This window comes from Chenopodium album, chromosome 6 (assembly GCF_948465745.1).
Source record: "Chenopodium album chromosome 6, dcCheAlbu1.1, whole genome shotgun sequence".
Lineage (NCBI taxonomy): Eukaryota > Viridiplantae > Streptophyta > Magnoliopsida > Caryophyllales > Amaranthaceae > Chenopodium > Chenopodium album.
Window position 1 is genome coordinate 3172454 of NC_137839.1, and position 16057 is coordinate 3188510.

Below are 16057 nucleotides of genomic sequence, written 5' to 3' on the forward strand. Positions count from 1 at the left end.
GAAATCAAATTCTTCTTGATATACTTCTTTTATAAATAAATAAATAAAAACAACCTCAAGGAGGTTCCATACTAAAATCAAAATTAATTGCGATAATACTAGAAATATTTCCTCATCTACGGTATATTTCATGCAGGGTATATACAATTCCACGTTGAGTCTAAAGAGGTTCCACTTTAAAATCATATGACAATGAGGAGAAAAAAAACTTGCGTGGACCTAATCCACTGTAATATTATTGTAGATTGGACCTAAGGTTTATATGCACACAAGTGACATTATGTTGAATATAGTGACCCTACTTTTAACATATATCTAACCTTAGTTTTAACATTATAACATTATTAAAACTCGTGTGTCCTTTAATATTATTGTAAACTTAAAATACGACGTTATGTTGAATATAATAACCTAATTTTAACATAGTGAGCTTTATTATTCATGTTGACCAGTATATTAAAAATTCAATTCAAAAAAAAAAAAAAAAACCTATTATAACTATTATAATGTCACATGCAATGACTTTTATTTCAACATCATAACATTTATTTTAATATAGTGGTCTTTTTTTTTATTAGTAAAACAATCATATTGTCTATAAAATTAGTAGTCCACAATTAGTGTCGACGAGGTCCATTTAAGAATTTGTATGTTGAGGGTAGTCCTTAATCTTCTAAATTGAGTTCAACTTTATTGTTTATTTCTGTATTGTGGGATGCACATCTCAGGTCTCAACACTCCCCCCTTCCCCCTCACTCTTTACGATCTTTCAATTTAATGTAGGACAAATACTTCTTCTCACACGGTCACATGTGGGTCGGTTCATGGGTTTAACATTAACCACCTGTTTATGATTGACTTAGATCATAAACTTCTACACACTTATTTTAATGAATTGAAATAGCTTACTTTATTACTCATGGGGTCATGGCACTATAATGTAGCATGAAGATAAATCACAATCTTTTATCATTAAAAAAGGATAAATCATAATAATGTAACCAAAAAAATGGTCCAAATGTAGGCTAATAAAGAGCTGAAAGACTTGGCGTGTGAATTAGTGACCGTGTGGGAGGGGGCGAGTGAGTGACGACGTCGACGGTTCCAAAAAGAGTTTCTACTTTTTACGGACTACATTATTATTTCCAACTCAGAATATACCCACCCTATTATATTCAATCCGTGTTTCGTTTCCTTTTCAGTCTTACTCATAACAAGTTCGAACAGTAACAAAAAAGTACAGTAAAATAACTATAGTGTGAAAACTACAAACTTTATTCTTCTTATGTGACTTTTGCTTAATTAGTAAATTTGAGGGAAAAAGTGGGGAGGAATGATCGAAATGGAGGAACTCGTTAATGTTAAGAAATCAATTTAACCAATACTTAGCTTGTATTTCCTCTGTTTTTTTTTTTTTTTTTTTTTATTTGACAATTTTCTATTATCACGCTTCTCAGTGCATGTTTTTAAGTTTTAACAATTAATATCTCTAATTATCAACATTGTAAAATTATAAAAAGTGAATATTAATAAAATATACATTGAAGCGATTCAAACAAGATCCACATGAATATGTTTTATCGTATCTATAAACCAGTAAAACCACACAAGCAAGTCAAAGATTTTTACTCGTATGTGAATAGTGTAAAAGTTAAATGATGCCAATTAAAAAAAAACGGAGAAAGTATATAATTGAATAGACTTAAATGCACGACATTTTTGTTGAAATGACCCTAATACCATATTAAAGGATCAAGTCAACCAAATTTTTTTTTTTTTTCAGAAAGTCAACCAAAAACTTAATTACTTGTACTACGTATATATTTGAAGTTTATAATTAGTTTATGTACACTAATAATATCCGTAGGAAAAGGGGAATTTAAAGTTTATTGTAATGTTACAAGTAGTGTAGGTGCAATTTAATGCCAAAATTTGAAGTCAACACTCCTAAGTCCTAACCTGACATGCTGGGGATCGCAAATGTTTTTTACAAAAATTTTCTTTGTTGTCACATGAAGACGTGAAGTGCAAAAGCGTAATGGTTATACCATATACGAAGTAAATTACTACTCCGTAGCTAGATAAGTAGACATCTAATGGTCAAGAGTTCAAGACCAAAGTCTGTATTTTTTTAAGGCCAGGTAAGATTAATGAGTTAATGACTCCACTACACCGGCACCACCTATAGGATTAGTCAATCCAGCTATGTAAGTCAACGTTTGAGTAAAGGGGGAGGTAAGGGAATCCTCTTAATACCAAACATTTTGTAATTAATGGAGCTCAAACTTGTAACCTCAAAGTAACAAGGTGAGTTCTCCACCAACTTCACCGATGTTGAAACCCATTGTAGCCCACTTGTGAGTGTCCCACATTGGAGAAAGAGGAGAGGTGGTTCCACTTTATAAAGTAGATGAGTTACTCCTACTCTTGCCAATTGGTTTTAGTGTGGAAATTCCAAAACCTAGTTTGTGGACCAAATTCTCCTCCTGCTTGTTTGGGTTGCCCAGACCCATTTCATATTTGTTTTTACTTTTAAAAAAAAAACTGAAACTTGAATACGATACCTAACAAGACCTTAGTTTTTAACATAAGACGAGCACGAGTGTATCAAGATGAAAATTAAAATATTATAATTAGGGGATTCTAAGACCACATATATATGATTTTATCATAATGATTCATTTGTCATTCACTCATTCCCCCTTTAAGCTACAAGTGATGATTCATAATGATGCTTTAGAAAAATGGGCAACCCAGTCCAAAAAAACTTTAGTTTTCAACAGTACAATTCCTTTTATAATGCATCAATTAAAGGGTATGATGAAGCTAATACCTGGGAAATATAAGGTTGTCAATGGCTGCCTTAGTGAACAACCAAGGAAGGTTTTATTTGATAGTGATCAACACACTTGTAAACTAACGTTGGTTGTTGCAACTGTTTTTACTCGATTTTCTTGTTTGAAAACGCAGCAGGTAGGGTTTCAGCAACATTTGATACCAACACAACACTAATGCTTACTTTCTAGTTTCAACGGTTCATTGTCTTTGTCTTTTGATGAGCAATAAACCTATTCTTACGTATGATTTAGAATCGCCTCATTATTTATTATTGTTTTTGTCAATTTCATCGAAAATGCTAGCTAGGTAGAACATTTTTCAAATTAAATCCTTTTCTGCATATGAACATTATGTCATATGATCTCATCGTGACTAACATGTACTACGTATGTTACAAGTTGAATCAAAGCTACACTACAAACTTGTATCGATAGACACTTCAATTCATTACCATAACTATATATAAGGACTATATTATTGAACAATACGAAGTACATAATTTCTTAAATTAAATCGCCTTTGTTCAATATTTATACTATTAGTTTTTTTATTTAATTATTTGACATTAGCATGCAAGAGAAATGTTGGAAAATTTTCAAGCTGATAAATAATTCTAGGTACCAATAGCCATTATTTTTAATAATAAAGAAATTATTATCTTACTAATCATGTGTTTCATGTCATTATCTATTGACATTAAAATTAACATGATATGGTAATCTCAAAACATACGATTACTTTAGATCCTTGAAAATTCTTTTTGTATTAATTCGAGTCATTTATTTGGTCACATCTACTTCAAGTAAACTTCATTTTAATCATCTAACTAAGGTCAAACAAAAAAACCTTTGTTTGTACGAAAACTCTTTAGTAGTTCAAACTTATAACATTGCATGATGTAATTCATTGTACAAACTTAGATCATCATTTTGGACCAACAAGGTTCTACCACGACATTAAATCATAAGAAATAATAAATTCTCCGTGTTTGATTTAATATTTTTACTCGTCTAATTAAATGTGAAAATAATTTAATGTGAACCATAACACAAGAGTTATGGATGCTCCACCATTTGAATTTCAGGTTCAATCTTGGTAGTAAGTAATATAGTACCAAGTAATAAATCCTATGCTAGTACCGTTGAATTTTGTGTGTCTAGTTCATGAACATGAATGCTTAGAAGGTAATAAAATGGTCCATATATTTTAGGTGCAATTGCTGAGGATGTCTATTGCTTCCAGAATTCCAGCAGGTAGGCATAAATTTTTGATTGAACTCTTTATCCTTTAGTTTGACTTCATGGTTCATTAGAACTGTTAGGTTTTTTTTCTTGAGACTTGGGGCTCCAGTCCCCGCCCAGTTATTGTTGCAGGAAATTAAGCATGCGGTTCCTTAATTACAAATAATACAGTCCCAATTACCGCAACACCAATAATCAATCGGTACATGAATTGTATATAGTTACGTGTTACAACACACATGTAAGCTCACACATACATTTCATACCCAAAGACCCACCCTCCTATCTCTCCCTACTATGACTTGACCCTTAGAGTTCCAAATTCTATTTTGCTATTATTTTGAATTTTATCGGAATAATATAATTTAAGTAAGCATAAGAAAACAAAGTAGACAATTACAACTTATTGTCGAGTACCAATTTTTTGTTTTATCGATCGTCACTATGAAACAAAATACAATGCAAATTGATTTGGAAAACAATTGTCACTGAATGTCTTGTATCCCTGTATATTAGTCACAAGTTAAACAGAATTAGCAGCCAGAAATAAATATTTTTTTTTATAAACTATAAACGGCATTTGCAGGACATCAAGTAAGGGTCTGTTCTCTTACGTTGAAATTCAGTTCAGTTCAGTTCAGCTCAATTCAATTCAATTCAGTTCAGTTTAGTTCAGTTCAGTTCAGCTCCTAATTTCCTTCTCTTATAAAATATTCAGTTCAGTTCAGTTCAGCTCAGTTCAGTTCAGTTCAGCTGAGTTCAGTCAATGAGAACATGCCCTAATAATGTCAAAGACAGTACATTGCTATTTATTTGTTACCCGTGTTTACTATATAATTATGTACTTTGGAAAACTAAAGAAAATGATTAGATTGATCACTGAAGATTTTCGCTTGACGAAAAAATTTAATACTATGTAAGGTAATTTATTTGAAAGATATTCGATCAAATTTTCCAAGAACTACAACAATGTTATAAACATGAATTGTTCCCGAATTTTGTTATATCAAACAAATTATATTTGACATCTACAATATGCACTAGTTTGACCCTAAGAGTGTGTTTTATTCATCTAATTTTACTTATAATAAACTTATCTTAAATTCTCTGAACTTGTTTTACGTTATGCAAACTTATTTTAGTTGAAATTTGCACTCGACTAACCCTTATTAAAACTTACTTTTCCTGAACTGAACTAATCTAAACTTATACTCCGTATGAATTTATTTGAACTCGTTACATTTAAAATAATGTCAATTGTATAAGCACTAATTGATCCATAAACTATGACTGATAACACTCGTGATGTATCTTTTGGGCATTCCCATGGGATGCCACTAAACTCTATTGCTGCTAATATATAATTTTATCCCCCTTTCTTCAAAAAAAAAAAAAAAAAAAAAAAAGGTACATTTGAAATAAGCTTGGTTAAGTTGATCTTTAACCAGGAGCCATGTCATATCCGCAATTCAACCCGTTTTTATATAAGTGGGCGTGATAGAGTATATAAATTAATTAGGCTTTAACTATCCTCTTAAAAAAGTAATTTAATACTCTTGTAATCAACTAATCATCATTCCTTGATTATTTGTAATTTGGAAACTTTAAAGGAATCTACCATATGATAATTTTTTTTATTGAGGGAATCTACCATATGATTTTTTTTCCCCACTTTACTATGTTAAAAAGAGTTATATAAATCACATTAGTATAAATTACAAAAATAACTTTTTTTTTTTTAATACATATATCAACTAATTCAACTCTCAATCTTCTCCAAAAAAAAAAAAAAAAAAAAGTAATTTTAATTTTAACGTACTTCTTATCCAAATTACCTGTCACTTCTCTATCATCACAGTCCACTAATTACCTCAAACACACAATTTTTTCACTCTATATAAACCCACAATTTTCCCTAACTTGTACACCTAACTTCCTCTCATTCTCCTCTGTTTCCCCTCTATTTCTTCTCCTCTGTTTTATTTTTTCCTCTATTTTCACAAACTCCAAATCCAGAAACCAACACAACAATGGAGGACGGAAATTACGATCATACCCATCACCACAATGTGAACTTTGCTCAACCAAGAAAATTTAAAGAAAAATTAAAATCCAGTCTTGCTGAAACATTTTTTCCCGACGATCCTTTTAGAGGATATAGCAATGACCCTCCAAAACAGAGATTAATTAAGGGAATTAAGTATTTTGTTCCGATTTTCGAGTGGCTTCCGAGTTATAATTTTAGCCTTTTTAGGTATGATGTTCTTGCTGGTCTTACCATTGCTAGTCTTGCTATTCCTCAAGGTATCAGTTATGCTAATCTTACCAAAATTCCTCCCGTCATTGGCCTCTGTAAGTACCTACATCTTTTCTTGCTTCTTCTTTCGTTTTTATAAATTAATTATTAGCGGAGAGTCAAAGATAGCTCGAGTGGTTAGAACTTCCCTCCCGATTTTAAGAGATCCTGGATCGATATAACAAAATTATCAGCGAATTTATTTCTATAAATGTCGTAAGAAATAGTCTATCGATATAACTCCTTAGAGTTTCCTTCTAATGTGGATCGTGCATTAGTCTTTGACTGTGTTTATGCGGTTATGTATTTTCTTAGGCAGTTTTATAGTAACTTGTTTTTTTGTTACTACGTGTGTATATACGAATTTATATAAGCTATACTATAGTCGAAGATTCATATATACACCTGGTGCAAGATGCACATACGAATTTGGTCATTTTCAATTTGTATTAGTCCATGGTATAAATCACAAATGCAAATTTGCTTTACACATACGAATTATTTGGTCGATTAATCTAATTTTTAATCTATTGAACATAGAAAAGTTATATCTTAAATCTGTACAGTTTATATCTCAAATCAATAGAGGTTTGTTTTGTTTTATTACTTTTAATCAGCTATTTTGTTTACATATAACTATATAAATACTCCATAGTAATTATTCTTTAGTATTTTCTTGTGATAAAAAAAAATCATTAATGATTATTAGTAAAAGGGATTCTATAAAAAGTATCTATGGGCACTTTTTAAGCTAAATTAGATGCGATATAAAGGGATTAATATTAATTATATTGATACGAATAAAACATTTTATCATAAAATAAAAATATATTCTTTTCATGTCTTTTCATGTTGTTAGAAAATAAATTGAGCTTAACAGGTGTCCATAAGTTATCACTAAACACTCGTTAAAAAATTGAATTATCACTAGATTTTTATTTTGATTCTGACATTATAGATGATATTGTAGGTCCTAAAATTGAATACGAATTAAGTAATGTCACCAAGATCGCAAAAACTAGAATATACTGAAGTACAATAAACCAATAATATTTAAATTTTATATCTTGAAATATCAACTTAAAATTATCGTGCACAACTTAAAAAAAATGATGTGTATTGAAGGAGATAAGACTTTTTTTTGTCGTATGATATAGGAATAGAGATGGGTGCAGTAGCAGCAAGGATAAAAATATAGGTTGGACTCCAAGCTATATTATGTCTACTAGTGTGACTTGTGTCTATCAAGATCGTCGTCTAAGATACGTAAATTGGAGGCTAGAAGGCGACATTGGGGCCTCACGTATATGTTAATTGTCTTCTGTGATTTATATATGTGTAGAATATGTCGAAAAAAAACTTAGCTTATTATCCACAGGTAAATCAATTGGTAGTTGGAAGTTCAAACACGCTCAATTGATTTTAATTTTATTTCATTTAATGATATTGGTTACGTTATTAAATACCCTATTATCAGTAAAGTCGTGGTCTCGTGGAGTGGTTAATGATGAAGCTAAAAATTTAACCTACCCTTTGTTAGCTTATTGGACGTCCGTGCGTATTTCAATTTTTAGATGTTAGTCTTAAACTCGGCTATCAATCTAGCTAGTACCCTATTATCAGTAAAGTCGTGGTCTCGTGGAGTGGTTAATGATGAAGCTAAAAATTTAACCTACCCTTTGTTAGCTTATTGGACGTCCGTGCGTATTTCAATTTTTAGATGTTAGTCTTAAACTCGGCTATCAATCTAGCTAGTAGCTACCTACACATGATAAACAATTTAACGTGATTTTCTGAATTAGACTTAATTGTTGTAGAAAAAAATGTTGCAAAAACTTTTAAAAATCACAATCAAATTTAATTAATCATAAATTAATTAAATGCAGATTCAAGTTTTGTGCCACCATTTATATATGCTGTATTTGGGAGTTCAAAGAATTTGGCCGTGGGAACGGTGGCGGCTTGCTCCTTACTCATAGCAAACACTATCGGAGAGACGGTTTCGCCAACGGACAACCCGTCTTTGTATCTCAGCTTGGTGTTCACTGCTACTTTCTTCTGTGGAATCATTGAAACTGCTTTGGGTCTATTAAGGTAATGCATGTCTTTTTATGTATGCATATTGCATAACATTCACGGAGTGTTTCGTGCATATTTTAGATCGATCGAAGAATGAGTCAATTATACGTTGTAGTAAATAAATTACATGGCCTAATTAAACGATAAACTACCCCGTATAAGTTTACCTTATTAATGTTTATTATATTTATTTAGCCCTAAAACTTATTTATATAAGATGAAGAGAATATACCCATAGTAATAATATGTCGATCAAATTTCTTTTAATGGTGAGTCGACTTTTGGTGACATAGGAGCATACTATTCTATTATGTGCATGACTTAATGGGTTGGTATGTTAAATTACCTTTTCCTATCACATCGGAGTTTCTTAGTGATTTAATACTAAAAAGTGTTAACATTATAAGTAGAGGGGAGTTGGGAAATAGTCCAGGTTGTATCTGAATATTTGGTTTAGGGGTCCATAACTCCATTTCCTAGTCAAAAACATTTCTACTTTTCATATGGTTTCATGGATGAGTCAAAGTTAATGATTTCACATTCGATTAGTTTTTACAATAAGTTAGATTTTTTAAATAGTATGATTAATGCTTGCTATTAATTAATTAAAATTGAAGTCGACGAAATGACTTTACTAAAATGGAAAAATTGTTGTTTGTATATATTAACTTTTGGTTTACAGAGAGTCACAAAGGAATTTAGGTTTTAAAGTCAACGAGTTGGATCTATTATGAATACAATGTAAATTCACGCAAGTATTAATTGTAATGGATGATATTAATTTGTGCTTTCCTAGTGTTATAGTAGGTAGTTGGTTACTTTGAACCATATATACCAATATACCATGACGTGCCACCAACCTCTTGCTGATTTTATGAGACCAATTAGCGTGTCAAGATCGATCATTTTCCAAAAAATAATGAAAAAAGTACCAAAGAGGTGATGAAATTTGAAATATGAATTTGATCTAGTGTTCCAAATTATCTATAAATTGGATCAAAATTAGGTAGGATATTGTGCTCTGTCTATGATGTAGATTTTTCAAACATGACTAATGCTCACATGTGATATACCTAAGTATATACTTGCATCAAGTACTTCAATGATGGGAATGTTGACATCATTAAATCTTTGTCTTAGTACAAATTTCTTGATTTTTCAAAGCAATTTTAACATATTTTCCATATTCAATAAAACAATTTTGTTAATTACTCAACGCACGCTAATAGTTTCCTTTTCTTAATCTATAACATGCCTTAACGAGTGCAGATAATCTTCTCCTTTTAGGCGTAATATCCCTATTTTAGCTTCTTATTCATAACCCTTTCGTGTGATATTTAGCATTGAATATTGTGTGTTTCAGCTAAGAAGGCCAAGATTTAATCGTATCATACACCCGTGCAATAAATCATTTAAATCTAATCCGAAATTGCACGAACCCTATTAACATAAAATATTTGTTCCATTAAATTTTCAGATTAGGAATTCTGGTGGATTTCCTATCACATTCAACGATTACTGGGTTTATGGGAGGAACAGCAGTGATAATTATTCTGCAACAGTTAAAGGGATTTTTGGGGTTGACACATTTTACTGCTAAGACTGATATTATCTCAGTAACGAAAACCTTGCTCAGCCACAAAAATGAGGTACATTACACATCTTACCTTTTCAATTCTATCCTTTAAATTTATGGCTGTGTTTTATTATTATAAAGATTAAGGCCCTACTTCTTTGTTATGTCGTTTTATGCTTTTATTAGTATTATCCTTGATTGATAGTAACAATAATTCCCTTAGTTTGTAAAGCACACCAAATACAAAAATGAGTTTTTTGTTTTCACCTTTAAATCACGATACTGATGTTTAATACTACCTTCGTTACATATTATTTACAACGATTTGACATAAAGTAGAGAGAAAAAATGTCTAATCGTTGCAAATAATATGTAACGGAGGTAGTACATACAATATGAAATTATAAATACGCGACATATTTTGTATGTACCGTCATATGCACAACTGCATATGCCTTGTGAGTCCTTTGAGGTCACAAATTCGAGCCCACCAAGGGCACCAACTACATGAGAGTAGGGAGATTCCCCTATCTCCCCCCTTCCCTCTATTCTCAAGGGTTGACCTACAGAGTTGAGCTGTCTTAATCTTTTAGAAATGTTGATTCAATAGGGTTCTTCATCTTACTTGAAAAACAAAATTATACAAATATACTTGACTTTAAATTTGTCCGTAACAAGATACAATATTATGTTTAAACGTACATATATTAGTACATCTTATTATTAATGGAACACTCCATATTTTTTTCCTGATTTTTGATTGAATATATGATTAAAGGTAAAGCTTAGTCTTGTATCATTCAACAATTTCTGTTTGATTTTTATTGGATGAAGTGGGTCCCAAGTTATAAGTTGCAAACTTGAATTTTTCTCATTACTTGCATGATTGAGGAAACAGATCATCATCACTCCCCTTTGTATGTTGTAACGATAGTCAAATTAGCAGTTATTGAATTGAGTTGTAATTTTAATGTTTGAATTATTTGTGTGTATATGCAGTGGCATTGGCAGAGTGCACTTATTGGTATAATCTTCCTTGTTTTCCTACAGTTCACTAGATACGTGGTTAGACTCCTCTCTTTACCTTCCTTATTCTACTTTTTCAGTTACTTTTAATTTCGTCTTTGATTAAAAAAAAAAACAGTTGATTTATTCACAAAAACGTCCTGGGATAAACAATCACAGAGATAAACATGGGCATCCTTAAATAAATTTAAATGTGCTTTATTATTTATTTAAAAAACAAAAAAAGAAAAGAAATGTAACAATACATGATTGACATTTTGGCATAGTGTATAAATGGATCTTTGGACGGTCCAAAACTTGATCCTGTATGACTCGTGATGTAAGGAATATATATGCTGATAATTATAATGTAATGTAATTCAAAGATTCTATAACTCGTGATTTTGTGAATCATGTTAGCATGCAAATTTATATTTTTAATCCTTTCTTTGATTCCGTGGACAGAAAACCAAAAGGCCAAAGCTATTTTGGATTTCAGCCATGGCTCCTCTGGTGGTTGTCATAGTCGGCGGCCTCTTCGCCTACCTTGCCCATGCCGAAAAATTTGGTGTCCAAATTGTGAGTTGCCACATTTTGTTACTTATTACTGCTCTAATGTTCAAATTGACTAGGCAAAATATTACATGAAATTGTCTTGAACACTTCATAAGACCATAACATAAACGTCGTCACAAAATTATATACCGTGATCTAAGTATACAAACAATAAACGTGACACGATCATAGATGGGTTTAAAATGTATTCTAGTATGTACAAAATCATGACATGTTTCAATACCTTTGGAATGTTGGACTTATTTTAGTTTTGGTATTTTATTCATAGGTTAAGAATTACGTGTAACATTTTCCTATGTTAGAAACGATTTTTCAATTGAATTTAACGATTGCTGGTGCATATTGCAGGTTGGTCATTTGAATAGAGGGATTAATCCATCCTCCATTAAACAATTGAACTTTGATCCCAAGTACATTGCTACACCTATTAAAGCTGGAATACTTACAGCTATTCTCGGTCTTGCTGTAAGGCTACTAATTCGTCTTTGCTTTAATCAGTACTTAGTGTTAATGTTCCAAAAATAATTGAATTCATTAATCAGAATAAGAAAAATTTTAATTTGAGGTATGGAATCTAATGTAACAGGAAGGAATTGCCATTGGAAGAAGTTTCGCGATAATGAAGAATCAACAGACTGATGGCAACAAAGAGATGATCGCGTTTGGTCTTATGAACATTGTTGGCTCATTTACTTCTTGTTACTTGACTACAGGTTTGTCTAAGTTTCTTCAACTCTGAAAAAAAAAATTATTAGACTTGATCAGGATTTCATGTTAACAAATTTATATGTTATGTGTGTTTCTTATGTATGTATATATGCAGGGCCATTTTCGAAGACTGCTGTAAACTTCAATGCAGGATGCAGAACACAAATGTCCAATGTGGTGATGGCGATAATTATGATGATGACATTGTTGTTCTTGGCACCTTTGTTTAGTTACACTCCTATGGTTGCTCTTTCTGCAATCATCATGTCTGCCATGTTCGGTCTAATCGAGTATGACAAGGCGTTCCACCTCTATAAAGTTGATAAATTTGACTTCTGTATTTGCATGGTTGCCTTCTTTGGAGTCACCTTCCTCAGTATGGATATTGGCCTTGGGATGTCGGTAAGAATAGCCTCGTTTATCTGAGTCTTTTGATGTTGTTTTTATGTACTCAGAAAATTTACTTCTTTGCTTGGTTTAATGTATTCATACATTTTGTAGATTGGATTGGGAATTATAAGGGCACTGCTATACACAGCAAGGCCAGCAACTTGTAAGTTAGGGAACCTTCCTAACACAAATCTGTATCGCGACATAGAGCAATACCCTACAGCACAAGGGACTGCAGGAGTCCTGATTCTTCAACTAGGCTCTCCGATTTTATACTCAAACAGCACATATGTTCGAGAAAGGTGATTGATTAGTATCAAACTCGTTTATAGCCCAAGAGTTTCTTAGGATGTTCTTATAGCTAAATACTTGTGTTTAATGTCATGCAGAGTTCTAAGGTGGATTAGAGATGAGGAATTGAACAAGGATTATCAAGGGGATTCCGTTGAGCACCTTATTTTGGAATTAGGAGGTAATTACATTCATCTCACTTTCATGTCTCAAACATTAATATATCATCAACATGTAGGGTAGAGAGTTGAAAAGTTCGATATTTTCTTACTATAGGAGTGACAACTATAGACATGACCGGAATTGAGGCTTTGTACGAATTGAAAAGACTCCTAGGAGCAAAAGAAATCAAGGTATGTCACATTCTTTCATATCTCTAGTTGAGTATATACTTCTCGGATTCTTTGTTTTATGTTTATAGTATGTATGAAAAGATCGCGACTAATAGTTGGTTGCTCATAAAAATGCAGATGATACTGGTTAATCCAAGGATTGAAGTAATGGAGAAGTTGATAGCTTCAAAGTTCATTGATGTAATTGGCAAAGAATCTGTATTTTTGTCAATTGATGATGCAGTTGAGGCCTGTAGATTTAGATTGGGTGGCCCAAGTAAATTGAATGGGGCAGAACAAGCATGAAGCTCCCACATTTTTGTGTAAAGAAGGGATAAATTTGCAATGCTATTGCAATTGCCATGTAATATTTTAAATGGGCTTTTAAATTTTGTAACAATTGTCGGCCCAAGTATACTTTGAGGCTGAATGGGTGCAAAATGTTCTACTACTTCTAAAAGAAGAGGAACAAAGAGAGGTGAAGGGATTGGGAAGATGTGCTAATGTATGTAGTATTTTAGCAGGTATATTGAGGTTTTAATTCTTTGTGGTGCTTTAAATTTGTATAAATGATGTTGTATGGTTGTCGAAATTTATAATGAAAGCCATATTAATAGGCGTTTGCCTAGTTTTGCAATAGAATTTTTACAATTTAAGTCATTTAGAGTACTTTATCGATCCTAGATTTCATTTAGTTCACTTTTGTTAAACAAACTACTGTAACGCGATTTATCAACCCAAATCACAACCACTTGTTATAAAGAATGGTTTGACTTTATGAACCCATCGTAAGCTTGAAAAAACACAAGAGACACGATGGTGGGCCATTGACGATACATAGACATCATATTTCAAATTAGGCATGAGTTTGACACAATCACATAATCATAAAAAGACTGACATTATTCATTAATAATGAGCTTCGCAATAAGGGTGGCCATGACACTACAAATGAGCAGCCAAACCATGCATGAGCTTCGTTTATGAAATAGTGACACAAGCACGACATTCCATAACACGTTTTTTAAGTTTGACCACTTGAGCACGAGGCCCACTTTTTGAGCTATGGCTAGATAATTAATTAAAGGTTTAAACTAGGGATGGCAATTTAAACCGAGTTCGATTCGAATCCGATCCGAAGGAAAAAAATCCGATTCGAATCCGTTTAAAATTAGTCCGAATTCGATAAAATAGATCTGAATCCGAATAGGAGGTGGATCGGGCTTGGACCCTACGCAAAGTCCGACGGAGTCCGATCCGAGTCCGAATCCAAGAGTATAAGCATGCTCTATAACTTGGGACAATTATTTGCTTGTTTTGTAGCAAAATTTTGTTATGTAACTTAATTTATAATTTAAATATGTTATGTTTATACTTTAATTAGTATGACAATGCAAGCAATTATAGGTATATGACATTACAAAAAATAAAAATAAAAAAAATATTCGGATCATTTCGGAGGTCCGAATAAACGGACCGGATTCGGATCCGAAAATTACGAGTCGGATCGGATTCGGACTCGGACTCGGATTTTTCGGATTCGGATTCGGATCCGAGTCCAGGGTCCGTTTACTGAACGGATCGGATTCGAATTTAGACACATCCGACCCGAATCCGATCCGTTGCCATTCCTAGTTTAAACAGGCCAACAAAGCCCATTAAAGCAAGAAATTCCTAACTATAAAAGCAACACAAAGTGATCAAAATTAGGGTAAATGGAAAGAACAAGATAGAGGCAAGGAGAGGCCATGGGAGTTTTTGAGGACCATTTGCCACTCTCCTCTTTGCCGATGATTTCTGCGACCAAATTAAACGGCCCTCAAACAATCATCATCATCAACAACAACAAAAACAACAATTATACTAGTAATACTACTACTCCATTTTTCTTGCGTTAACTAAACGCCCCCTTATTTTATACGGAGTACAAATTACATGAAACAATAATAATAATAATAATAATTTTATGAGGCTGTGATGATTTTGTTCTTTCCATTGTTGTCGATTTCAGTTTGGATTTGTGGCTAATTTCTTTGAGTTGGGTAATTTTCCCATTTGGCTTGGCAGCAATTTAATTTTGATTTGGGGTTTTTGCATTTTTTGTTGAATTTTCTCTCCTCAAATGCTTAAACTCAAAAATTTTGATTTGGGGTTTTTGCATTTTTTGTTGAATTTTCTCTCCTCAAATGCTTAAACTCAAGTCTTGTTATTTTGATTTGCCGCCTTTTGGTTGATTTTTTTCCCTTTTTTGAAATTTGCTGCATCAAATTGGTTGATGAATTCCAGATCTGAGCCTCCAAAAATTAAAAATGAACAATTTTTTTTTTTTTCTTTTTTGAGAAAATTAATTGCTCAACATATTAATTTTCAGAAATTATTGATGGGTTTAAAGAGGGCGTCTTTGATTTTCTGGGTTGTTAAAGATTGAAGCTTTAATGGGCATTTTAAGACTATTTGATGGATATTGAAATGTTTAGCTCAAAGTACTACTATTATTATAGATAAACTTTAGATTGCAATTGTATCATTGTGTCATTGATTGTGAACAGCATAGGCTGCATAGCAAGTGAAGGACAACATTCAGCTATATGCCTCTATCCCAAAAGACATTACATAGCAAGTTGTATTATTACTTACTAGTCACAGTTGCACACAATTATTGACGGAAACTAGAGTTGTACATGAGTCAAGTCGGCTACACAATTATTGACGGAAACTAGAGTTG

General features: G+C 32.2%; 1 protein-coding gene across 1 annotated transcript; it reads left to right on the top strand.

Moving 5' to 3' along the window:
• Window positions 1-6022: 6022 nt before the first annotated feature.
• LOC145635587 (putative sulfate transporter 3.5) lies at window positions 6023-13974 on the top strand. Its single transcript, XM_081686894.1, has 12 exons — window positions 6023-6431; window positions 8262-8469; window positions 9932-10103; window positions 11030-11095; window positions 11501-11614; window positions 11960-12076; window positions 12198-12324; window positions 12435-12721; window positions 12821-13011; window positions 13099-13181; window positions 13277-13353; window positions 13471-13974. Exons 1-12 carry the CDS (start codon window positions 6110-6112, stop codon window positions 13636-13638), a joined length of 1932 nt encoding a protein of 643 aa, XP_081543020.1. The 5' UTR covers window positions 6023-6109; the 3' UTR covers window positions 13639-13974.
• Window positions 13975-16057: the final 2083 nt, after the last annotated feature.

Bases quoted from the DNA above. Each gene is read 5' to 3' on its own strand.
- LOC145635587 (XM_081686894.1), top strand. From the start codon at position 6,110: ATGGAGGACGGAAATTACGATCATACCCATCACCACAATGTGAACTTT. The intron at 12,077-12,197 runs GTAAGGCTACTA...CTAATGTAACAG, and splicing joins CAGCTATTCTCGGTCTTGCT to GAAGGAATTGCCATTGGAAG. The intron at 13,182-13,276 runs GTAATTACATTC...TTCTTACTATAG, and splicing joins CCTTATTTTGGAATTAGGAG to GAGTGACAACTATAGACATG.